The 26,455-nt window shown below is 30.8% G+C and overlaps 2 protein-coding genes across 4 annotated transcripts; one reads left to right on the top strand and one right to left on the bottom strand.

Moving 5' to 3' along the window:
* Positions 1 to 529: 529 nt before the first annotated feature.
* On the top strand, positions 530 to 8,122 carry LOC143069010 (uncharacterized). Of its 3 annotated transcripts, XR_012976291.1 has the most exons (6): positions 530 to 675; positions 1,019 to 1,104; positions 1,879 to 1,905; positions 2,658 to 2,736; positions 3,632 to 4,258; positions 5,924 to 8,122. XR_012976291.1 is itself a non-coding variant. In XM_076243442.1 (5 exons), the coding sequence occupies exons 2-4, from the start codon at positions 1,020 to 1,022 to the stop codon at positions 4,140 to 4,142; spliced, it is 690 nt and encodes a 229-aa protein (XP_076099557.1). In that variant the 5' UTR covers positions 530 to 675; position 1,019; the 3' UTR covers positions 4,143 to 4,258; positions 5,924 to 8,122. The 3 variants fall into 3 exon arrangements, 2 of the variants coding, with proteins under 2 accessions (XP_076099557.1, XP_076099558.1); XM_076243442.1 differs by lacking the exon at positions 1,879 to 1,905 and having other exon boundaries at positions 2,643 to 2,736; XM_076243443.1 differs by lacking the exon at positions 1,879 to 1,905.
* A 6,063-nt stretch (positions 8,123 to 14,185) lies between these two features.
* On the bottom strand, positions 14,186 to 23,345 carry LOC143069007 (uncharacterized). Its single transcript, XM_076243438.1, has 5 exons — positions 23,124 to 23,345; positions 22,692 to 22,777; positions 19,002 to 19,080; positions 17,563 to 18,190; positions 14,186 to 16,099 (listed from the first exon to the last, which is right to left on the bottom strand). Exons 2-5 carry the CDS (start codon positions 22,774 to 22,776, stop codon positions 15,911 to 15,913), a joined length of 981 nt encoding a protein of 326 aa, XP_076099553.1. The 5' UTR covers position 22,777; positions 23,124 to 23,345; the 3' UTR covers positions 14,186 to 15,910.
* Between the last annotated feature and the right edge of the window lie 3,110 nt (positions 23,346 to 26,455).

Here is a 26,455-nt window from a genome sequence, read left to right on the forward strand (position 1 = left end):
ATGATATACTAGTATACAATTGCTCTGATTTCAACAACATTGTATACACGACAATATTTATCGACAGAGTTATTGGTCCTGAATAGGACTGATATAGATTAGTTGGGTATGACTAAATATTAGATAAAAAATACAGCTATTTTTAGTGTTTGGTACTGGTTGGTTGTCACTGTGCACCACAGTTTAAACTATTTATCTCATGGGAAAAACAGATACTCTCTATGTCAGAAAACTGCCAAACACTCAACTATCTTACCCCCTCCCCCCTTTTCATACTATCGACACTGATATGTGTCCACACTTGTTGGCCTGTAGGTCAACGTCAAATAACGTCACAATACACGAACTTTATATTATATATAATATTCTTACGCCATACTTTTGATCACTTTATTTCACATAGCATCTTAAATTTAAATAAAATCAAAACTGGTAGATAATAAGAAAGAAGAAACAGTTCTTTATCTTATGTTTTAATAAATCATATTTAAGTTTCTTATGCATTATTTTATTCCTGCGCGAAGAGTAAACGTCCTGTTACGTCATAGAAGGTAACCCTCATTCAGCCAACGGATCTACGAGAACGTGGAAGAACCATAAGAATCGAATCTGATTTGTTTACTTATTGTCGAAAATTCCCGCAGAGGATCTTAGAAAGCTTCACTGTATTTCCAGGTAATTAACACATTTCATTCACGAGTGCTCCTATAAGTCATTAGGATTGATATTCAGTCTATGTTTGCAAATGTATAATGTTATTTGTTTGTGTTGCTGAACTTCAAATTATTATGACAAATATATAATATTATTATTAATCATATCAATCATGCTGTCTCAATCCTGAGACTTAGAGTAGTTTTAGCTTTTGTCAGTTTTGATTTTAATTTATCCATCATTGAAGGCAGGAACGGAAGGCGTCAAAGCAAAAGCCAAATTGATATGGACGTCATGATTGCTTGGACTACCTACCAGATCAAAATTTATCACAAAAAGCATTTTAATCTTATTCTTGTTTCAGAATGTTTCCTTCTCCAGCCTCAGGGCGCAAATCTTGGAATTCATCACCTAAGATTGTGGATGACATGACCCTTGCTCAGGAAAATGGTGAGTAAATTGTCAGTCTAAAACAGGGGTGGATCCAGCCATTTTAAAAAGGAGGAGGGGGGGGTCCAACTATATGCTCCCATTCAAATGCATTGATCGGCCAAAAAAAGTGGGGTTTCAACCCCCCAGAAACCCCCCCCCCCCTTGGATCCGCCAATGTAAAACCTTATCGAATGGTTTGACTTTTCTTTGTGTATAAATCAAAGTAACAGTTAGAATTACTCAAAGCATAGTCACTTTTTATATGGATTTTAAATATGCTGAAAAGTAATTTTTTAAACAGTTATTGAATATGCATATATCTCTTAATACCATTAACATAACTACTAGTATTAAAAAGGGTAATAAAAACACCCACGTCCTTATAAGCTGTGTAGGTTGCTGTAAAAAAATTCTTGAACATATATTTTCATGTTTCATATGTGATGTAGTCAACCAATCACTAAAGTCTGAGCAACAGTTTAAAGAATTAAACAAAACAAAAAAATCAAAGTATAAAAGGAAAGGAGTTTGGATTATATTTGTGTGTTGCAATGAATTGAATAATGGCTTTTTAAATAAATAATGCATAATGATTTGCAGAAATTTCAGGTCAGGGGAGATAATGCTGTACTATTATGTATAAGACTTTTAATATGTTTTTTGATATAGGCTTTGAAATAGCATTTAAAAATAAAACTATAATTGAAAAGTTAAAAAGATACCAGTAATATATACAATATTCATTAAGTCAACATTTTTGTTCTATGATGTTACCAATTTCTACAATTCCAGCAAAGGGGAGATAATTCAGTGTTCAATGTAAGGTATTTTGTGATGTTTTCTGTTTGATGTTGCATGTTTGTCTTTATTATCTAACATTTCAATTAACCTTATTCAGTTTGTTTTATCTTTATTCTACCTTTATCTTAATTTTATTGACGCACTGCACAGTTTTCAATGGGTAGTGGTTGTTTCTGTGTCATTTATAGTTGCTATTTTACTCTCTTTTTTTATATATATATATATATAAACAAGCTTTTTTATTAAGTTTAATTGCTATGAAAGAGAAGATGTTTCACTAATCTTGCCTAATCTGTTATTCCACATTTTTCGAACATACTGTTATTAACTATATTCTATAAATAAGTAAGTAATTCAACTTATAAAGATTTAAAATAAAACATTTCTTTTTTTTTCAATTCTTTGTGTTTGAAATTTACACTACCGTATTTGCTTGTTATAATTTTTAATACCTATATATACATGTCATAAAAAATTAAAAGTGTTCACCTTTATAACAGGACTGTAATTTTTTAAGATGATACTTTTTAAAGTTGTTTATTTCAAGATTCATAATTTCATCATCTTTTTAAAGTTTTGTTTGTGAATAAATTTAGTGTACACAGCACTTGTAGAAGCAAAATGAAAATCTGAAAAAAAATACTTTACCTAACCTTACAATTTCTTTCATTCCTTCAGACACTGCACTTGCAGAAAATTCTGAAAATAAATGCTTTACCTTGCAGTTTTCTTTCATTCTTAATTTTTTTTAACAGAGATTATTATTTCAGGAACTGCATTTACTACTCCTGGAGCCCTTGCGATTGATACAACTTTACATGCCCATGAACTCAAGAAGAAGGATAAAGAGTAAGTGAGGTTTGCGAAAAACTCATAAATATTTCTTGTGTAATTGGTATAATTTTAAAATTAAAGAGAAAAAACCTTACCAATTAACATCAATTAGGTGTCCCTAAGATTATGTCTCCTTAACATTCTGTCGGAACATGTATAGGCTGACATTAACCACACTCCCAGCATCAAACTTATATTAGTCACTGAAACCTTAAGGGGCATGCAGGACTAAATTAATTTTTTTTTTAATATAGGATTTCAATATATTTTTTTATAAATCAACTTTACCTTAAAACTTGATAGAATTTTTTTTTCTGTTGAACTAATTGGAGAAATAATGGTGATCATGGAAATATCTAATTCAAAAAAGAACTAAATTACAGAAATCGCTTAAATTTTACAATTATTTAGTTTATGTACAGCTTATTTGAAAACGATAATAATAAATACAGGTCACAGATGAGTTTAATGGCAAAAAATGGCATTTTTGCATCAAAGGGAGATAATTTAAAGCTTTTTCAATGATATTAACATTTAAAAAGTCATCTGGGGCCGAACCGAATCGATTTTTTTGGTGGATTTTTGTACCATATTGTAAAGTAATAACAAATAGTGTAATAAATGCAATTTGTAATGAACAAACAAATGTTTGATTTTTCGCTGAAATTTTTGTACCCGTGAGCCTCAAGACTTTTGAGTATGCCTCAGAAAAATAATAAAATTTCACAAACACATGATTTTCAGGTGCAAAATAAAATGATTTTGTTTATTTATTGAGAAATTGAAAATAATAGCTTATTTACAAACAGGTAAATTGAGGAAATTACCTACGTAAAATTATGATGTTTTTCATTAGACATACTGTTTTATTTTCATTTTATAACTGATTATAACTCCTTTTATTTAATAGATTACTGGATATTTTGAAGAAGCATAAACCTGAAGATGCTGATATTGATAAAATCAAAATCAATAAGGAACTGGATGATGCTATAAACGGTCTCCAGGCTAACATTGAGAATGATATTGACAGCTTGAAAGCACATAAGGAAATGAACCTATGTCTAATAAATAAAATCAAGAATGAGCACACAGTTCTCAGAGATGAGAAGCACTACATCGAGAAACAGCTGGAAATGGCTTGTAGAAGTTGCAGTGGGCAGAACAAACGCAAGAGCAAAGAGGTTTACCTACTGAACATCGCATATGATAAATTGGATCAGAAGGAGAGAAGCTCAAGAAGGCGCATTGCTATTTTGCAAGCTGAGCTTTCCCTCATAATCTTAAAGCTAGATGTGTCAAATTCTAAGGAGGAAAAGTCTGTTGTTCCTCCTCTTGACTTTACTGATATCAACATTGGTAATAAGAGGAGAATGAAGATCAGGAACCAAAGCTGTCCAACAGTACACCTATCCTGCTGAATTATGAGTTTGTGAGACCAGCTCCTTCTGTAAGAGATAACAGAAAAATACATCCAAATAAAACTGGTACACTAAATGGTCAAAGGAACCATCCTGATAAGAAGACTGTCAGACAGGTAAGATAAAAATTAATGTTGACTGTTGCCATTAATAAAAGGGACAATAAGGTAATATAACATAATAGGACTGTCAGACAGGTAAGATAAAATATATTATTTCATATCGGTTGAGAATAAGATTCTCTTATTGGATAAAAAGGGGTCACATGGCATTCATTATTCTTCAGTAATAAATTCCATCGGTCATTAACAGAAAAAAACGGACCAGAAAACCGGTTGTTAACGAACCTTTACATGATAATGACCGGTGGGGCGTGGTTTCCGTCTGATAATGACCGTTGGGGCGTCGTTTCCGTCTGATAATGACCGCTGGGGCGTGATTTCTCTGTTAATGACCGCTGGGGCATGGCTTCTCTGTTTAGAGAGATTTACCTTTTATGAAACATGTTCCTGATTTTAATATTGTATTTAAGTTGTTGAATTGTTTATTATATATTTTCGTTAAATATAAAATTAAAGATAACTTGATTAAGTATTTATATACTGAAAAATTGCCCTAAAATGAATGGCAGTATTACTACGACTGGTCTTCACTCTTTGTCATAGAAATCGTACAACTTTAGGCATTTTGAATTAACGAGAATTTTCCAAAACATGGTTTCTCAATGAAATAAACATAATAGTTCTTGAAAAACTGGTCATTATCGCCTTTGGCTCAGTCATTATAACTATCTTAGTCAATACCACTGTCCTGTGGGCAGTCCATATATCACGATAATGACTAGTTTTTCAAGAACTATTATATAAATATTGACTGGTGTCATTAAAATAATATCACCTGATAAGAGGACTGTCAGACAGGTAAGATTAAGTATAATGTTGACTGATGCCATTAATAAAAGGGACAATGAGGTAATATAACATGATAATAGGACTGTCAGATAGGTAAGATTAAGTATAATGTTGACTGGTGCCATTAATAAAAGGGACAATAAGGTAATATCACCTGATAAGGGGACTGTCAGACAGGTAAGATAAAATTTAATTAAAAGGGACAATAAGGTAATATCACCTGATAAGAGGACTGTCAGACAGGTAAGATAAAATATAATGTTAACTGATGCCATTAATAAAATGGACAATAAGGTAATATCATCTGATAGGAAGACTGTCAGACAGGTTAGATAAATTATATTATTTAGTTGTTTATACATATTTATAACTTGTCAATATTTGATTGTTTGAGACTATCTCAAGTGTCATTGAAAAAATTTTCATATTCCCATCTGAATATCATATTAAGGAAATGAAAAATTGTCTTCTGAAAAAAATACCAATGGGAGTAAGTTGCATCTAAGCAAACGTCTTATTATGCCTTGTCACACGTACATTTAATTTGAATTGAATTCGCATCGAATGCGAATCGAACTTGCTAATAGCATACACACTCTTCTTTTTTAATTTGAATTGATTTGAATTGGCTAATTCGAATTATCCAATTCGCTTAAGAAATATTCTTTTGTTAATACGTATTAAAAGTTAACGTCGTTTGGACAGTAAAGCGAATTTGATGTGCATTGTAATTCAAATAAGAATTGATGTTAGGACGTAAAACTTTTCGAATGCGAATTAAAATAATTCGAATTAGTTAATGCAAATCAGATTCCAATTACGTGTGAACTCAGCATATTAATCACATTAATCTATTTACCATTTTTCTAGGTTATATACAAGAATAAGCCAGTGATTACAAGAAAAGATGAGGGCACACAATCAGAGTTTCTCAAGCTCCCAGATATTGTGATAGATACCTTCAATATTGTACCTACGCAATCCTCTGAATCCAGAAGAACTGCACCAAGGCGTGCAGCTAGGCAACCTACTAACCAGCAGAGACCAACATTTTGTTTTAGAACAAGTCTACTCCATTTTCTCACACTCAGATCACGGAATTGGAATGATTGAACAATTTTCAGTATAAAGGCTGATAATAGTTTGACCTATATAGAATGATTTATGTATATATTTTGGTGAAGTTTATGTTTTGATATTTTCAGTATATATTTATATCTCAGGGAATCAAATATACAATATTTAAATTTATTTATATCCTGCTCTTTTATACATAGAAGTATTTTTATGCTATGTTGTACTATCTTAGCTTTTGATTTTTTATTTAAATTAAAATATTTTATAAAAAATAATATCCTGAACACTATTACTATAAGTCAGATTGATTGATCTTTTCCTTTATGCCAGACTATTTATTTGACCTGAACTCAAGATTATTGCAAATCAGAAATTTAAGAAAAAATCAAATCTTATTTCAAAATCTCATTACCAGAGCTTTTTTTTTTTATCATTCTATCAAAATTTGTTTTTTTGTTCAAATTAGGACTTCCTTTGCCATCATAGATCAAGTGGTCAATGTATATGTCTTGCACGATCTATACATGAATCTGATACAATACATTTCTGTTAATTTGAGACTTTTTCAATCTGTTAAGATTACATATCAAGTGTCAATGCTTTGCTTACAATGATATGACAACACTTGGTTCTTTTCTATGTTTTGGTATTATATCATTTATATCCAATGATTTCTGCCTCCAAATGCAGCATCATAATGACAAACAAAAGGATCACGAAAGGTCTTTAAAACAGAAATTAGAGAGGAGCATTTTCAGATCATTGTAAGCAAAGCATGTACATCTGTATTTTAATCACATTTAAACTATTCTATAAACAATCATCTGACAATCTTCTTTTTTTTTAGTCTACATTTTGTTAAGTTAAATTTAATTTTGACATTTTTTACATGTTACTAGTATAGTTTGAAATGATTAAATCCCACTGTAGATGCGTTAATACTAGAATTAGATCTGACACTGTGTATTAATTATATTTGAATTTGGTTAAGTTGAAAGACTACTGTATTGTATCAGTTCATTGAGTCTGATATGTAGGGGCTTCCCTTCTGGCAAAAGTAGGTCACTGGGATCTAACTTATATTCATGTTAAAATCTGAATAGGTTCAATTTAAATCCAAAAATAAGTTTATATCTTTCATTTTGTTTTTAGTGAGGTAGAAAAAGGGCTTTCATAATTTTCTCATTTTTTAATATACTGGTGAAAATCTGCTTTGCTCTAAAAATTATTGATCTTAAATTAAATTTTACCAAAACAGCACAGAATTTAAATTGTGCATCAGTACTACATGATTTGGAGACAGGGTGCGACCTCTTGTTTGCATGATAAAGTCGTAAGTCACTGGCGTGTATGAAATAAGACTGTAAACTTACCTTTTTTTGCATGATGAGGTCGTAAGTCACTGGCGTGTATGGAATAAGACCGTAAACTTGACCTGCTACAAATTAGATAGTTACCATTTTGTTTGGGCTTCAAAATTTTCTTTTTAAATGGTAGGAGTTAGATCTGAATTTTAAATTTTCTTTTTTAAGAGTGAGGGTGTGATCCGGTATTTTGTTCTGGGATTCAAAATATTTCTATTTGAGATCATTTCAGCAAGAGTAATGTAGTTTATGCATCATTTTGTATTTGTAAATTCAGATCTGTATTTTGTTTTGATAGAATTTTTTTTCTTATTTTTTTTCAAGGGAATGAACTAATTGTTTATTATAAAGGTGTCTTTGCAATTGATTAATCTGCATTTTTAGTAATACAAATCATAATCTGAAATGGATTCTATTATTACTTTTTTCTAATCTTAAACTTATTTTTTTTGGTTTGTATGTGAAAATAATAATTCAATAAAAAAATAATTGGCAGCTAATACCTATTTTTTATGTACTTTTTCTGGATATTTTAAACCTCATTTGCTGAATACTCTGTGCCAAAGCGCAATTACATTGTCAATACTATATGTCAATAATATTGTTGAATGAAATTATGCAAAAGAAATATAGTCTGTTTTTATCCAATATATAGGGAGCAATTTAAATTAACAGATATGAGTAACAGGAATAAATGTCAATGAGACAGACACCTTAATACAAATATTATCAAAAGAGATATTGAGCAGAGGACGATCTGTAGTCTTTAATGATAGGGTTTATTCGAGACACATAAAAACAAACCTAACCACTAAAACTTAACATTGACAAATAATCCATGAAAACAAGGTCTGATCATGAATTATATGATACCATCTAGACAGACATGTACAACTTACAATCATAACATACACCAAATATAGTTGGCCTATTGCTTATAGTATCTGAGAAACAGACTAGACCAGGAAACCTAACATCTGCTTAACGAACGATCAAAAAGAAGTCCGACGAACACTACCAGAAAAATATGTATACCAGACAATCCTCCCATGCTCTAAATATAGTATCGGAGGTTAAGGCTAAACTACGGTAAAATAGAGGTGTAAGATACATAAGGGATAAACAAACTCACAAGTCGAAAACGAACTGACAAATAGATGGCAAAAAAAGACCAACAACAGTATACAATAAACTTTTAAAACTTAGATCGAACAATATGAACCCCACTAAAACCGGGGAGGACCTAAACATTTATCAATGAACCATGAAAATAAGAACATGTAAGCCGTACAATTATTCCATACACCAAATAAAGTTGACCTGCTGATAGTACCTAAGAAATAGTTATAATAGCGGCGCTAGTATGAACACTACATTCAAACTCTTTGGATTGTGATTATATATTGAACTCGGTATGGTTTTGGAAAAGAATGAAAGCGATTATAAAAAGAACTTAAAAACAAAAAAAAATTTGACGTATACCTAGTAGGTCAAAGATCTAGAATCCAAATACAGGGTTTTATTCAGCTTATATAAAAGCAACAGTAGTATACACTGTTCAAAAGTCGATTGAGAAAAAAAATCCGGGTTACAATCTAAAACCGTGGGAAACGCATCAACTATCAAAGTTCGAAAAACAACGAAACAACAGAACACTAAAGAGCAACAGAAACCAACTATTACATTACAACTGTCATATTTCCGACTTGTATCCAAGTTCACAAAGAATTTGACTTTTTATCAACACTGGACAATATTAATAAACTTAAAGAGTATGCTACAAAGATAAATAAATATGTATATATATATATTCAGCGTTCTGAAATAATTTACCCAGACTAACATACAAACTTACAACGAAATTGTTTAAAAATTAGGGGAAAAAGTTTATATTAAATATTAATATTACTACCACTAGATCGCTATCTCTGCTGGTGGATTAATTGTCCCCGAGGGTATCACCAGCCCAGTATCCAGTACTCTTGTAATGGCAGGAAAACATTATTTTATGTTATTAAAATTTGATGTTACAAAATTTGGGAAATTATTTAAAATTAAGGAATGCATCTCCCTCGTATAAAGCTCCAAGTCTTGTCTTGTCTTGTCTTGGCCGGCTTTGGTTACACGTTTTGGTCTTTTTTTTATTCATAGACGTCGCGTACGGTGTTTGTGATAATACGGTTTTTGCTTTCCAGTTCGCTTTTATTGCATATTGCATTTGTTAAAAGTTTTAGAATTGATAACTATATAAATGTATATATATCAAAATGTGCGTAATTAAAAATAGAAATGGAATATGCCTTAACATCAATACTTTTATTCATTTTGTTACTCGAATGATCACTAATAACACTGATTTTGAGCGTGTAGACAAGTAACACCGTGACATATGATCAGCGTTGCTTTGAAATTATTCTTGTCATTTTTTAAACTTATTAAAAAAAAGTTGTACTTCTAGTAAGAGTAGTCTTTGGTGTTAATGATGTATGTTTTATTTTTGACGTCATCGTTAACTGGACCCGTCTGACCAGGACGAAAAATTCACATTGTTTTGTGGTCAAGCCGAAAATAGAAAAAAAAATATGGATAGGGGTGAAGTTAAGAGTGATTTTAAAAGGTAATTCAAATAGATTATTCCGAAAATGATATATCATTTTATTCCGTATATAATAAGGAAAAAAAATAAAAAGTTTTGTTACAGGATTTCAAAAGATCGTGGCAGAATTAATTATTTTTTTTAAATTTGTATTTCTGTCACAAAACCCAAATCTCGCATACTTTTTGGAGCTCTTTAAAATTCGAACGAATGCTGCAGACCCAAACCACAATTTACATATCCACCCTTCCTGTGTCAAAATTATACAATAAATATATAACTTTCTATGTCTTCAATTAGTAAGTATTGTTTAAATTATGTCCTAATTAAATTGTTCATTTTATCAAACCCGTTGAAATGTCACACTCGCCGTTTTCTGCACTGCATGTAAATCTAAGTGTTAACAAATAGAACACTACTTGAACGCTTTTTTGTAACACTTTTTGAACGTATAATGTAGTTCCAAATGTTTACATTAGTGTTCATCAATTGAATGTGTGGTGTTCAGTTTTGAATGCCTTTGTGTTTCATTTTTGAACACTTGATGTTAGAGACCTTAACCATCCAACTAAAATGTAAAGTTGACTATTCCTAATGTTATTGTTGCCATTTAAAGGCTAAAAAGTAATCAATAATTGATTTAGAATTTCGAGACAATGTTATTGAAAACAAAGAGAAGTTTCGAAAACCAACAGGTTCTTAATGGTAAAGTTTAAGCCATTTGTTCGAAAGTATTCAGTACTTGTGCAAAAGAGGGGCGTAAGGTACCAGAGGGACAGTCAAACTCAAAATCGAAAATAACCTGACAACCGTCATGACTAAAAAAGAAAAAAAGACAAAGAATGGCACACAAGACACAAAATTTAAAACTAAAGACTAAGCAACACGAACCCAATCAATGAATTTGGCTTTCCAAATGAAATTAAACACGGAAAAGCGCTCTGGACGCATACAATTTATATAGAGTCATTTATATTTGCTAATGTTAAATTCAATCTGTAACTTACAGAAGAGAAGAAAAGATAACGATTTTAAACAGGGATTACAATCTAATTTACAAATAAAACTTTTTTAAGTCACAAAACAATCAAGAATAGCTGGTAAACTTGAATGGCCTTTAAACCATACAACTAAAGTTTAAAAGTTAGACTGCTACAGATTCTGTATCATATAAAAAGAAACTATACATACAAGACAGGCGAAAGATACCAGAGTGTCATTCAAACTCCTAAGTCGAAAATAAACTGACAACACAAAGGAAAATGATTGTTGAGAGTTGAGAAACGAATGTTGAATGTTGAAATCGAATGTTGACCAAAAAAAGTTTGAAACTATGAATGTTGAAAACGGATGTTGAATGTTGAATATTTAAAACGAAAGTTGATGCTAAAAATCTATTGTTAAACAGCATGTTGAATAATGAAAAAGAATGTTGAAAATGATATTGAAAAATAAGCAGAAACCATAAATTGAAAAAAAGGATTGTTTTTAATGTTGACTGTTGAATATTGCACCGTTGACATTCCGTTTGTTTTTCAAAAGAGATTGCATTAATGATGTATGATTCTTTGGAAATAGTGTTTTTTTTCCCCTATTTTTTTTAAGAATTTAGTGATAAGTTTGTATGTTAGTCTGGGTAAATTATTTCAGAATGCTGAATATATATATATATATATTCATTTGTCTATGACGCATACTCTTTAAGTTAATTAATATTGTCCAGTGATGATAAAAAGTCAAATTCTTTGTGAACTTGGATACAAGTCGGAAATATGACAGTTGTAATGTAATAGTTGGTTTCTGTTGCACTTTAGTATTCTGTTGTTTCGTTGTTTTTTCTACTTTGATAGTTGATGCGTTTCCCAGGGTTTTAGATTGTAACCCGGATTTTTTTTACTTAATCGACTTTTGAACAGTGTATACTACTGTTGCTTTTATATAAGCTGAATAAAACCCTGTATTTGGATTCTAGATCTTTGACCCTACTAGGTATAAGTCCAATTTTGATTAAGTTCTATTACCGCTTTCATTCTTTTCAGAAACCTATATCGAGTTCAATATATAATCACAATCCAAAGTGTTTGAATGTAGTGTTCATACTAGCGCTATTATAACTATTTCTCAGGAACTATATATCAGCCGGTCAACTTTATTTGGTGTATGGAATAATTGTACGACGTACATGTTCCTATTTTCATGGTTCATTGATAAATGTTAAGATCCTCCCCGTTTTTAATGGGGATCATATTGTTCGATCTAAGTTTTCAAAGTTATTGTATACTGTTGTTTGTCTTTTTTTGCCATCTATTTGTCAGTTCGTTTTCGACTTGTGAGTTTGTTTGTCCCTTATGTATCTTACACCTCTATTTTACCGTAGTTTAGCCTTAACCTCCGATACTATATTTAAAGCATGGGAGGATTGTCTGGTATACATATTTTTCTGGTAGTGTTCGTCGGACTTCTTTTTGATCGTTAAAGAGATTATAAGAGAGTGATCTTGAAATATTTTATTTTATTACATTTATTCATTTTTGAGTTTAGGAAATTTTTCATGAAGCTTGATTTATGAAAAAAATTTAAATTTAAATCATGCAAAGGATATAATTCATGCCACAATGAAGCCATTTATAGATACCAAGCCACTTTGACATGTTGTTTTTATAACAATTATTTGATCATTATTGATATCTATTTTGCATAAATTTTAGTAACAAAGTTACTTAATATATAATAGATCAAGAATTTTGAATTTTTTAAAATTATTTTTTCTTGTTATATGAAAAATAATTTCGAAAATAAATTGTGACTTTTTGTCCTGTGAATTTTTGTCCGTGACTTTTTGGCTGTGACTTTTTGTCCTACATTATTTATGACCTGTCTTTTTGTATTATTAAATGTAATTCAATTACCTGTTAAACGTAAACATTTCTAAGAAATATCTCTTTATTTTTGGTGAAATTAATTATTGATCTTTCAAGCAATGCCTATCGGCATTGCTTGAAAGATCGTCAATGTCGGATGACGAATTTATATCTTCTACTTGATTATTTTCAACAAGTAACGGCTCAAACTGATACGGTTGAATATCTAAAGTTTAAGAATTGCCTTGAAAACTGCTGTCAACACCGTCCATTGTTTAATGTTTACAGGAATATGATCGACTTCGTCCTTTTTGAGACATTTTCTCAGATTGTATCCACTGACGTCATCACGATCACGTGACCGGTTTTTCATTAAAAATCAAAGATTACGACAAGCGCTGGATTCTTTTGCCATTAAAAAGCCGTTAAATGAGGTTTTGACAAGAAAAAATTATTGCAATATGTTATTTGACCAATATTTATTAATTAATTAAAAGAAAAAAAAAAAAAAATTTTGTCACGTCTCCTTTAAGCAAATGTTAGGTTTCCTGGTCTAGTTTGTTTCTCAGATACAATAAGCAATAGCCCCACTATATTTGGTGTATGTTATGATTGTAAGTTGTACATGTCTGTCTAGTAGGTATGATATAACTGGATATGATATTCATGGATTATTGGTCAATGTTAAGTTTTAGTGTATAGGTTTGTTTTTATGTGTCTCGAATAAACCCTATCATTAAAGACTACAGATCGTCCTCTGCTCAATATCTCTTTTGATAATATTTGTATTAAGGTGTCTGTCTCATTGACATTTATTCCTGTTACTCATATCTGTTGGATTAAATTGCTCCCTATATATTGGATAAAAACAGACTATATTTCTTTTGCATAATTTTATTCAACAATATTATTTACATATATTGACAATGTAATTGCGCTTTGACACAGAGTATTCAGCAAATGAGGTATAAAATATACAGAAAAAGTACATAAAAAAATAGGTAAGCTGCCAAGAATTTTTTTATTGAATTGTTATTATCACATACAAACCAAAAAAAATAAGTTTAAGATTAGAAAAAAGTAATAATAGAATCCATTTCAGATTATGAAATTGTATTACTAAAAATGCAGCTTAATCAATAGCAAAGACACCTTTATAATAAACAATTAGTTTATTCCCTTGAAAAAAATAAGAACAAAATTTCTATCAAAACAAAATACAGATCTGAAATTTCTATCAAAACAAAATACAGATCTGAATTTACAAATACAAAATGATGCATAAACTACATTACTCATGCTGAAATGATCTCAAATAGAAATATTTTGAATCCCAGACCAGAATACCGGATCACACCCTCACTCTTAAAAAAAGAAAATTTAAAATCCCAGACCAAATCCAGATCTAACCCCTACCATTTAAAAAGAAAATTTTGAAGCCCAAACCAAATGGTAACTATCTGATTTGTAGCAGGTCAAATTTACGGTCTTATTCCATACACGCCAGTGACTTACGACCTCATCATGCAAAAAAAGGTAAGTTTACGGTCTTATTTCATACACGCCAGTGACTTACGACTTTATCATGCAAACAAGAGGTCGCACCCTGTCTCCAAATCATGTAGTACTGATGCACAATTTAAATTCTGTGCTGTTTTGGTAAAATTTAATTTAAGATCAATAGTTTCTAGAGCAATGCAGTTTTTCACCAGTATATTAAAAAAAATGAGAAAAATGATGAAAGCCCTTTTTCTCCCCCACTAAAAACAATATGAAAGATATAAACTTATTTTTGGATTTAAATTGAACCTATTCAGATTTTAACATGAATAAAAGTTAGATCCCAGTGACCTACTTTTGCCAGAAGGGAAGCCCCTACATATCAGACTCAATGAACTGATACAATACAGTAGTCTTTCAACTTAACCAAATTCAAATATAATTAATACACAGTGTCAGATCTAATTCTAGTATAAACGCATCTATAGTGGGATTTAATCATTTCAAATTATACTAATAACATGCAAAAAATGTCAAAATTAAATTAAACTTAACAAAATGTAGACTAAAAAAAAAGAGGATTGTCAGATGATTGTTTATAGAATAGTTCTAAATGTGATTAAAATACAGATGTACATGCTTTGCTTAAAATGATCTGAAAATGCTCCGCTCTAATTTCTGATTTAAAGACCTTTCGTGATCCTTTTGTTTGTCATTATGATGCTGCACACCTTCAAAAATTTGGAGGCAGAAATCATTGGATATAAATGATATAATACCAAAACATAGAAAAGAACCAAGTGTTGTCATACCATTGTAAGCAAAGCATTGACACTTGATAGGTAAACTAAACAGATTGAAAAATTCTCAAATTAACAGAAATGTTTTGTATCAGATTCATGTATAGATCCTGCAAACATATACATTGACCACTTGATCTATGATGGCAAAGGAAGTCCTAATTTGAACAAAAAAACAAATTTTAATAGAATAATTTAAAAAAAGAAGCTCTGGTAATGAGATTTTGAAATGAGATTTGATTTTTTTTAAAATTTCTGATTTATAATAACTAGAGTTCAGTGTATAGAAGGTCAAACAAATAGTTTGGCATAAAGGAAAAGATCAATCAATCTGACTTGTATTAATAGTGTTCAGGATATTATATTTTTTAAAATATTTTAATTTTAAAGAAAAAATCAAAATCTAAGATAGTACAACTGTTCAACATAGCATAAAAATACTGCTATGTATAAAAGAGCAGGATATAAATAAATTTAAATATTGTATATTTGATTCCCTGAGATATAAATATATACTGAAAATATCAAAACATAAACTTCACCAAAACATATACATAAATCATTCTATATAGGTCAAACTATTATCAGCATTTATACTGAAAATTGTTCAATCATCCCAATTTAGTGATCTGAGTATGAGAAAATGGAGTAGACTTGACCTAAAAACAAAATGTTGGTCTCTGCTGGTTAGTAGGTTTCCTAGCTGCACGCCTTGGTGCAGTTCTTCTGGATTCACAGGATTGCTTTGGTACAATCTTGGAACCTTTAACTATATCAGGGAGCTTGAGAACCTCTGATTGTGTGCCCTCATCTTTTCTTGTAATCACTGGCTTATTCTTGTATATAACCTAGAAAAAATAGTAAATAGATTAATGTGCTGAGTTCACACTTCATTCGAATTTGATTCGCATTAACTAATTCGAATTAGTTTAATTCACATTCGAAACGTTTTACGTCCAAACGTCAATTCTAATTCGAATTACAATGCACGTCAAATTCGCTTTACTGTCCAAACGACGTTAACTTTTAATTCGTATTAACAAAAGCATATTTCTAAAGCGAATTGGATAATTAATTCCAATTAGCCAATTCGAATCAATTCCAATTAAAAAAGAAGAGTGTGTGTATGCTATTAGCGAATATCGATTCGCATTCGATTCGAATTAAATTTAAATTAAATGTACGTGTGAACGAGGCATAATAAGACGTTTGCTTAGATGCTACTTACTCCCATTGGTATTTTTTTCAGAAGACAATTTTTCATTTCCTTAATATGACATTCAAAGGGGAATATGAAGATTTTTTCAATGACACTTGGGATAGTCTCAAACAATCAAAATCTAATTAAATTAAATCTTTCACTCCCTCATTTTTTAATGCTTGGTCGCTAGGCTCCCACGCACCAACCAAGCATTAAAAAATGAGCAAGTGAGAGATTAGATTGAAACAATCAAATATTGACAAGTTATAAATATGTATAAACAACTAAATAATATATTTTATCTTACCTGTCTGACAGTCTTCTTATCAGATGATATTACCTTATTGTCCATTTCATTAATGGCATCAGTCAACATTATATTTTATCTTACCTGTCTGACAGTCCTCTTATCAGGTGATATTACCTTATTGTCCCTTTTAATTATATTTTATCTTACCTGTCTGACAGTCCCCTTATCAGGTGATATTACCTTATTGTCCCTTTTATTAATCGCATCAATCAACATTATTTTATCTTACCTGTCTGACAGTCCTCTTATCAGGTGATATTACCTTATTGTCCCTTTTAATTATATTTTATCTTACCTGTCTGACAGTCCCCTTATTAGGTGATATTACCTTATTGTCCCTTTTATTAATGGCATCAGTCAACATTATATTTTATCTTACCTGTCTGACAGTCCTCTTATCAGATGATATTACCTTATTGTCCCTTTTATTAATGGCATCAGTCAACATTATATTTTATCTTACCTGTCTGACAGTCCCTTTATTAGGTGATATTACCTTATTGTCCCTTTTATTAATGGCACCAGTCAACATTATACTTAATCTTACCTGTCTGACAGTTCCCTTATCAGGTGATATTACCTTATGGTCCCTTTTATTAATAATGGCATCAGTCAACATTATACTTAATCTTAACTGTCTGACAGTCCTCTTATCAGGTGATATTATTTTAATGGCACTTTTTATTAATGACACCAGTCAATATAATATTTTATCTTACCTGTCTGACAGTCCTACTATGTTATATTACCTTATTATCCCTTTTATTAATGGCACCAGTCAGCATTACTTTTTATCTTACCTGTCTAACAGTCTTCTTATCAGGCTGGTTTCTTTGACCATTTAGTGTACCAGTCTTATTTGAATGCATTTTTCTGTTATCTCTTACAGAAGGACCTGGTCTCACAAACTCATAATTCTGCAGGATAGGTGTACAATTGGACAGCTTCGGTTCCTGATCCTTCATTCTCCTCTTATTACTAGTGTTGATATCAGTAAAGTCAAGAGGAGGAACAACAGACTTTTCCTCCTTAGAATTTGACACATCTAGCTTTAAGATTATGAGGGAAAGCTCAGCTTGCAAAATAGCAATGCGTCTTCTTGAGCTTCTCTCCTTCTGATCCAATTTATCATATGCGATGTTCAGTAGGTAAACCTCTTTGCTCTTGCGTTTGTTCTGCCTACTGCAACTTCTACTAGCCAATTCAAGCTGTTTCTCGATGTAGTGCTTCTCATCTCTGAGAACTGTGTGCTCATTCTTGATTTTATTTATTAGACATAAGTTCATTTCCTTATGTGCTTCCAAACTGTCAATATCATTCTCAATGTTAGCCTGGAGACCGTTTATAGCATCATCCAGTTCCTTATTGATTTTGATTTTATCAATATCAGCATCTTCAGGTTTATGCTTCTTCAAAATATCCAGTAACCTATTAAATAAAAGACTATCTTCAATAAATAAACAAAATCATTTCATTTCGCACCTGAAAATCATGTGTTTGTGAAATTTTATTATTTTTCTGAGGTATACTCAAAAGTCTTAAGGAGGCTCGCAGGTACAAAAATTTCAGCGAAAAATCAAACATTTGTTTTTCATTACAAATTGCATTTAGTACACTATTAGTTATTACTTTAGGATAAGGTACAAAAATCCACCCAAAAAATCGATACGGTTTCGGCCCCAGATGACTTTTTAAATGTTTATATCATTGAAAAAGCTTTAAATTATCTCCCTTTGGTGCAAACATGCCATTTTTTGCCATTAAAATTGAAATATCTTTTTAAACTCATCTGTGCCCTATATTTATTATTATCGTTTTCAAATGTACATAAACTAAATAATTGTAAAATTTAAGCAATTTCTGTAATTTAGTTCTTTTTTTAATTAGATATTACCATGATTACCATTATTTCTCCAACTAGTTCAACAGAAAAAAAAAATTCTATCAAATTTTAAGATAAAGTTGACTGATAAAAAAATATAGCAAAATCCTATATTAATAAAATAGAAAATTGATTTAGACCCGCGAGCCATCCTTAAGCTTCCAGTGACTAATATAAGTTTGATGCTGGGAGTGTGGTTAATGTCAGCCTATACATGTACAGTCATAATGTTAAGGAGACATAATCTTAGGGACATCTAATTGATGTTAATTGATAAGTAAAGTCTGTTCCCTTTAATTTTAAAATTATACCAATTACACAAGAAGTATTTATGAGTTTTTCGCAAACCTCACTTACTCTTTATCCTTCTTCTTGAGTTCATGGGCATGTGAAGTTGTATCAATCTCAAGAGCTCCAGGAGTAGTAAATGCAGTTCCTGAAATATTTATAATAATCTCAGTTAAAAAATTTAAGAATGAAAGAAAACTGCAAGGTAAAGCATTTATTTTCAGATTTTTCTGCAAGTGCAATGAACTGTAAATTTGTTCACAAAAAAACTTTGAAAAGATGATGAAATTATGCATCTTGAGATAAATTTTTCTACATGTCCAGTGTCTGTAAGAATGAAAGAAATTGTAAGGTAAAGTATTTTTTTTTTCTTCAGATTTTCATTTTGCTTCTAGAAGTGCTGTGTACACTAAATTTATTCACAAACAAACAGAGTTTGCAAATTCTTTTTCCCCTGGTGGTCCTTGAAGACAATCTGCTGGTCCTCGCTATCATTTCTATTGCAAAATACTAAAATTGTGTCAGTCCTTTGTCAAATTTTGGTGGTAAAATCTGTAGGACCACCACATTTCGCGAACTCTGAACAAAACTTTAAAAAGATGATGAAATTATGAATCTTGAAATAAACAACTTTAAAAAGTATCATCTTAAAAAAATACAGTCCTGTTGTAAAGGAGAACACTTTTAATTTTTTATGACATGTATATATAGGTATTAAAAATTATAACAAGCAAATAGTGCAAATTTCAAACACAAAGAATTGAAAAAAAAAATGAAATGTTTTATTTTAAATCTTAAGTTGAATTAGTTACATATTTATATAATATAGTTAATAACAGTATGTTCGAAAAATGTGAAATAACAGATTAGGCAAGATTAGTGAAACATCTTCTCTTTCATAGCAAGTTTTTAAACTTAATAAAAAAGCTCGTTTATATATATATATATATATAAAAAGAGTAAAATAGCAACTATAAATGACACAGAAACAACCACTACCCATTGAAAACTGTGCAGTGCATCAATAAAATTAGGATAAAGGTAGCATAAAGATAAAACAAACTGAATAAGGTTAATTGACATGTTAGATAATAAAGACAAACATGCAACATCAAACAGAAAACATCACAAAATACCTTACATTGAACACTGAATTATCTCCCCTTTGCTGGAATTGTAGAAATTGATAACATCATAAAACAAAAATGTTGACTTAATGAATACTGTATATATTACTGGTATCTTTTTAACTTTTCAATTATAGTTTTTTTTTAAATGCTATTTCAAAGCCTATATAAAAAAACATTAAAAGTGTTATACATAATAGTACAGCATTATCTCCCCTGACCTGAAATTTCTGCAAATCATTATGCATTATTTATTCAAAAAGCCATTATTCAATTCATTGCAACACACAAATATAATCCAAACTCTTTTCCTTTTATAGTTTGATTTTTTTGTTTTGTTTAATTCTTTAAATTGATGCTCAGACTTTAGTGATTGGTTGACTACATAACATATGAAACATGAAAATATATGTTCAATAAGTATTTTTTACAGAAACCTACACAGCTTATAAGAACGTGGGTGTTTTTATTACCCTTTTATAATACTAGTACTTATGTTATTGCTATATGATATATAAAAATTGTTGAGTTAGATTGCTGACAAATAATAAATACATTGTGTATGAAAATAATAATATAACATCTACACACGCTTAAAAAAACACGTGTCTCATGTCTATCTCTAGATTCACCTTCCGTGACAAGGTAACACTACGACTATTGAAGTTATATTTTTATATAGCGGATGTGGTCGAGTGGTCTAGAGCGCTGGACATGAGGCTAAGCGATTGGTGCTGTAGTGTATCAAAGGTGTGAGTTCGAATCCCGCTGAGGGACGGACAAAAATTTGTCAGTATAAAATCTAACTCTAAGGCCGTGTTCACATTGACCTAAATTCGGTGTTGTGTCAGTGTAACTCACACGTAAACTAAACACAATTGCGTTCCCATTGATAAAACTCAATGTTTACATGTAGTTTAAATCATGTGTTATCTACACACAGTCGATAGTCAATGTAAGCCTTGTGTAGGTTAAGTGTACACAAAACTAGGCATTTAGGACATTAGTTTTACCGTGTATATATTTAAGGAGGAAACTATTTTTGAGTAAAATTGATATTTTTGATAATTATTAGTATAGTTCTTTACAGAAATTGTTGTCTAAATTTTACAGATTTTTTTTGTTAAAAACAAATTCGCGTACTTTATTAAGGCATGGGCGGGGGGCTATTATAGTTGAGTATAAAACATAAAGGCATGGGGGTGGGGCTATTATAGTTGAGTATAAAACATAAAGGCAAGGGGGTGGGGGTGAGCTATGGATATTTGTTTTGGAAACAAAAAATGTTTCCAGTTTTTGGCCCTGAAAAAAAATTTGTTTGTTTCACCCTCAGCTGCCACTATATATATATAATGCTAAAATTGATTTCGACTTGTCACCAAAATTTGTCCTGGAAAAATCAATAGCCCACGCCCCTCTACCCCCCCTTTTCCCTCCCTAAAAAATGAAGTAAATAGTTGCTGCCTAATTCATTTGAAAAGGTCTTCCCGAATCGACTTGACGTACATAGAAATATTTGCCACTGGTCTTTACTCAAACAACGATTCACGCATAAATGCATGACTAAAAAAAGTGTGGGGTAAATGATATGTTTGTCTAGTATCTCAAATGCGTTAAATAACACTTAAAATAAATTAAAAAAAACGTGACCCTATTCTTTTACCAAATACTCCTTGGAGAAGAAATACCATTTGAAACAAACAGAAAAGATAAAAATTTAGAGATCCCTAATAACTCAATCCTTTTTTTCGGCTGTAAGCACGCTGCTGCAGCTAACGTTTTCTACTGCGTAATCGAGACATCTCTAGTATATTCAAACTACTGCAAATTATAAAAATGGCTTTCATAAAGTAGTAACCACTTAACTTAAAAAGGGGGAGGGTTATTTTTTTTTTTTTATCTGAGTAAGATTTTTTTTCGCGCGTACGTTTTTATTCCTTTTTTTTCGATGCTGGTGATCAAATACATTTTTTTTCAATATTTAACACTATAATGTATGGGGAAACTCTTTGATTCAGAATATTTCTTTTATCATCTGTATGATCATTTTTTTTTTATCAAATTGGGGATCGGAATATTTCCATTCCCACCCCATCCACCCTTTTGAAGTCAAATGGTTGTTCCCTTACCGCTAGAAAAATTGTTCCAAAATTTTGAATTCAGTTCTACGTAATGAACATTTAAATGACACATAGTTTACAAGTGAGAACAAATCTTATGTACAGGTAGCTAAACAATGTGTATAGATGTGAACAAATGTAATGTGAAACCAGTGCACACTTCACTAAACTAATTGTAAACATGTTTACTCTACACGGCGTTTGGTGTGAACACGGCCTAACACTGTTTGGTGTAATTTTCAGACTTATATATATATATATATATATATATATATATATATATATATATACCTAACATTTCAGCATATTCAATAACTGTTTAAAAAATTACTTTTGACTTTTCAGTATATTTAAAATGCATATAAAAAGTGACTATGGTTTGAGTCATTCTAACCGTGTAGTAACTAGTTATAGAAAAAAAGTTTACAGTTACTGTTTGACCTACTCGATTGATAATCATTTGATTTATACACAAACCATTTGATAAGGTTTTAGACTGACAATTTACTCACCATTTTCCTGAGCAAGGGTCATGTCGTCCACACTCTTAGGTGATGAATTCCAAGATATGCGCCCTGAGGCTGGAGAAGGAAACATTCTGAAACAAGAATAAGATTAAAATGCTTTTTGTGATCAATTTTGATCTGGTAGGTAGCAAGCAATCATGATGACGTCCATATCAATTTGGCTTTTGCTTTGACGCCTTCCGTTCCTGCCTTCAATGATGGATAAATTAAAATCAAAACTGACAAAAGCCAAAACTACTCTCAGTCTCAGTATGGTCATGGAGACAGCATGATTGACATGATTAATAATAATATTATATTTGGACTGCAGGGAAAGTTCAGCAACACAAACAAATAACATTATACATTTGCAAACATAGACTGAATATCAATCCTGATGACTTATAGGAGCACACGTAAATGAAATGTGTTACTTACCTGGAAAAACAGTGAAGCTTTCTAAGATCCTCTGCGGGAATTTTCGACAATAAGTTAACAAATCAGATTCGATTCTTATGGTTTTTCCACGTTCTCGTAGATCCGGTGGCAGAATGAGGGTTACCTTCTATGACGTAACAGGACGTTTACTCTTCGCGCAGGAATAAAATACTGCATGCCAGAAACTTAAATATGATTTATTAACACATAAGATAAAGAACTGTTTCTTCTTTCTTATTATCTACCAGTTTCGATTGTATTTAAATTTAAGATGCTGTGTGGCTATGTGAAATAAAGTGATCTACAAAAGTATGGCGTAAGAATATTATATATAATATAAAGTTCGTGTATTGTGACGTTATTTGACGTTGACCTACAGGCCAACAAGTGTGGACACATATCAATGTGGATAGTATGAAAAGGGGGAGGGGTAAGATAGTTGGATGTTTGACAGTGTTTTCTGACACAGAGAGTATCTGTTTTTCCCCAAGAGGCAAATAGTTTAAACTGTGGTGCACAGTGACAACCAACCTGTACCAAACACTAACAATAGCTGTATTTTTTATCTAATATTCAGTTTATATGTATTGTTCAGGACTGTTATGAGACACTAATTTAATGCAGTACCAACTGGTCATAGATTTTATTTAGATAACATTGCTATTGATATCAAATCTACATATTGGCCAACATACTATGACTGCTTCCTGTATATAATATGTACATTCCTGTTATTAAATTTGGTGCATGCCAAACTTTCCATTCGGGAATTTCAATTCCTTTCAACATTTAGAATAAGTTAACTTTTATTTAAATACATTAATAAATTTTTAACGATGATCCTTTAAGGGAAAACAGCTAGCTGTGTGGGCAACAACGTTTCAGAGATAAAAGAAACCTGTAGATTTCAAATATTGCCAAAAGATTCTGATAAATCACAGAACAACTGATAACATCTTTTTTTTTAAGTTCTTGATTAATAAATATTTACATAAAGAGAAAAAAAAAAGATTTATGCCTGCTTCATAGACCTGAACAAGGCTTTTGATTCAGTATGGAGAACTGCTTTACTTTATAAATTATGCAAAATGGTAGTTGGCAGGTCTTTTTACAGAGTTATAAAACAACAATACTTTTAAAATACTAAATCATCTTTAAAATTATGTATCAGACATTTTGATATTGCTAGAGGGGTAAAACAAAGAGACACACTGAGCCCAACTTTATTTAATATAAAAAAGAAGATCTTTATAAATGATATTATAAAAAAATTTGAGGGAAATGATTCAAGTCCCCTTAAGCTTATAAATAGTAAGGTGGGATGCCTCCCTTTTGCGGATGACCTTTAAATCCTGTCAGAATAAAAAAAGTGTCTTCAAAACAGTTTAAATAATGTTAAATTATATTGGCAACTCTCTTTGAATACAAACAAATCAAAATCTATGATTTTTAGTCGGTCAAAACAAAATGATGAAACATCACATATCTACTATGAGAATAAAACCAGAGAGCGTATCCGAATATTCATTTTTGGGAATGTTAATAAAATGTAATGGAAATTTATCACAAAGTATTTTAGAGCTCACAAGAAAGGCAAACAAAATATATTTTGCAAAAAAATTCTATACTGAAATTCAGTAGCAAATAATCTTTTTGATTCTTTAGTAAAACCAATTATGACCTATGATTCAGAAGTAACATATTTGGATACATATATTTCTTTTCATAGAGCCAAAACAGAGCCTTATCTTCAGAAAAACAATTTAATCAGCTTGATTTGACAGACAAAACCCCTATTGAAAATATACATCTTAAATTTTGTAAATCTACTCTAAGAATAAGAGAAAATGCATCCAATTTAGGAGCAAGAGTTGAATTCGGGAGATTGCCTGTTTTATTAAAACACCAACCCTTTTATATTTAGCTAGACTTTATAGTAATAACATTAACTCTTTACCGTGCCTATGACCCGAATTCGGGTCATAAGCACTTTTTTGCGTAAAATTTGGATTCAAACCTTAAATTCTTTGCCATTTGACAATCAACAGATTTCACCAAGGGCTTAAATGAAACCTGTGAGTTTCCGCTACACGTTAAAATTGCAGTTGTGTGTTTTGGGGTTGATCTTTGTGATTGAATAAAGCAATTAAGCTACCATCGTTTGGAAAAGAAATCAGCTAAAATTTAATAGAAAAAACTTTAGAATTGTGCTAATCTCGAATTATGAAAACATTGTGTTGATCTGTGTTTGGTTGCTATAAACCGCAAAAATCGGTCCGTTATGGATCTTTTTCTTTCAGGTTTGTGTTGAGCTTTATAAAATGAAGGTTCATTGAGTTATTTTTTTTTTATTAATTTCTACGAAAATACGAAAAACGAATTCAAACAGTGAACATTGTCAATTTTACATGTCAGTAATTTTCAGCAACTATTTCTTAGAATTTCTGCCCATACCAGTAAAAACGTGCATATTTTGCTTCCAGAGTCCAAATAGAATAAATAAAATGCATTTCTTACTACTTGTGTTACTTGTTTTTGAATTAAAATCATAATTACCCCCCCCCCCCCGGTCCCCCCTCTCATCCCCCCTGGTTTACAGACTATCCCACATTGTGTGTTCTTTTAAAGATGTAAAAGAAATAAAGTTTTTACGTCTTTCTGAATATCTTGTTATAATCTAATATTTGAATGTGAAAGGTCAGCATAAAAATAAATATTACAAATAACATTGAAAATAAGTATGAATTTAATCACTTTTAACCGTCTGGTTCCGTAGCTGAGGGGATGCATCTGAGGCTAGTAATCAAGCGATCCGGGTTCGCATCCCGCAATGATGAATGTGCGGTTTAAAAAAAACCAATACCAATACTAAATGACTTGACTTGACTATTCTAATTTCAAATTGAAAATGCTTTTTTCCTTGTGACAAAGTTAATTGTCTGTCTTTTGTTTATAGTCATTTTTAGAATAATAGAGACATACATGTTATTATAAGATAATCTATTACAAATCGATAACTAGCGGCAAGACTTTTGTTTTTCTGTCTTTTAAATGATTGTAGGGATAAGAGTGTGGATGCACTTCAGTTGCACAGTTTAGCTACGTTTTTTACCCAGAAAGCTCGCATTGGAAAATAGCAATTTTGACCCAAATCACCCACATAGCATGTTTGGCTATAAAAATTGCTGTTTCTCACATAAATAGACCATGCAGGGTTCTTTTTCTTAGAGATGTTATTTCTAACATTGTATTTGAATGCTCTGTTGATACTATTTCCATAAATAAACTTCAAAAAAGGACATTTTGTATTGAAATTTTACAATTTTCTGAGT

The sequence above is a fragment of the Mytilus galloprovincialis genome, chromosome 3 (genome assembly GCF_965363235.1).
Source record: "Mytilus galloprovincialis chromosome 3, xbMytGall1.hap1.1, whole genome shotgun sequence".
In the NCBI taxonomy this organism is placed as follows: domain Eukaryota; kingdom Metazoa; phylum Mollusca; class Bivalvia; order Mytilida; family Mytilidae; genus Mytilus; species Mytilus galloprovincialis.

Coding starts and splice junctions, on each gene's coding strand:
- LOC143069010 (XM_076243442.1), top strand. CDS start 1,020: ATGTTTCCTTCTCCAGCCTCAGGGCGCAAATCTTGGAATTCATCACCT. Junction 1,105..2,642: donor GACCCTTGCTCAGGAAAATG/GTGAGTAAATTG, acceptor TTTTTTTAACAG/AGATTATTATTTCAGGAACT. Junction 2,737..3,631: donor CTCAAGAAGAAGGATAAAGA/GTAAGTGAGGTT, acceptor TTTATTTAATAG/ATTACTGGATATTTTGAAGA.
- LOC143069007 (XM_076243438.1), bottom strand. CDS start 22,776: ATGTTTCCTTCTCCAGCCTCAGGGCGCATATCTTGGAATTCATCACCT. Junction 19,081..22,691: donor GACCCTTGCTCAGGAAAATG/GTGAGTAAATTG, acceptor TAAATATTTCAG/GAACTGCATTTACTACTCCT. Junction 18,191..19,001: donor CTCAAGAAGAAGGATAAAGA/GTAAGTGAGGTT, acceptor TTTATTTAATAG/GTTACTGGATATTTTGAAGA.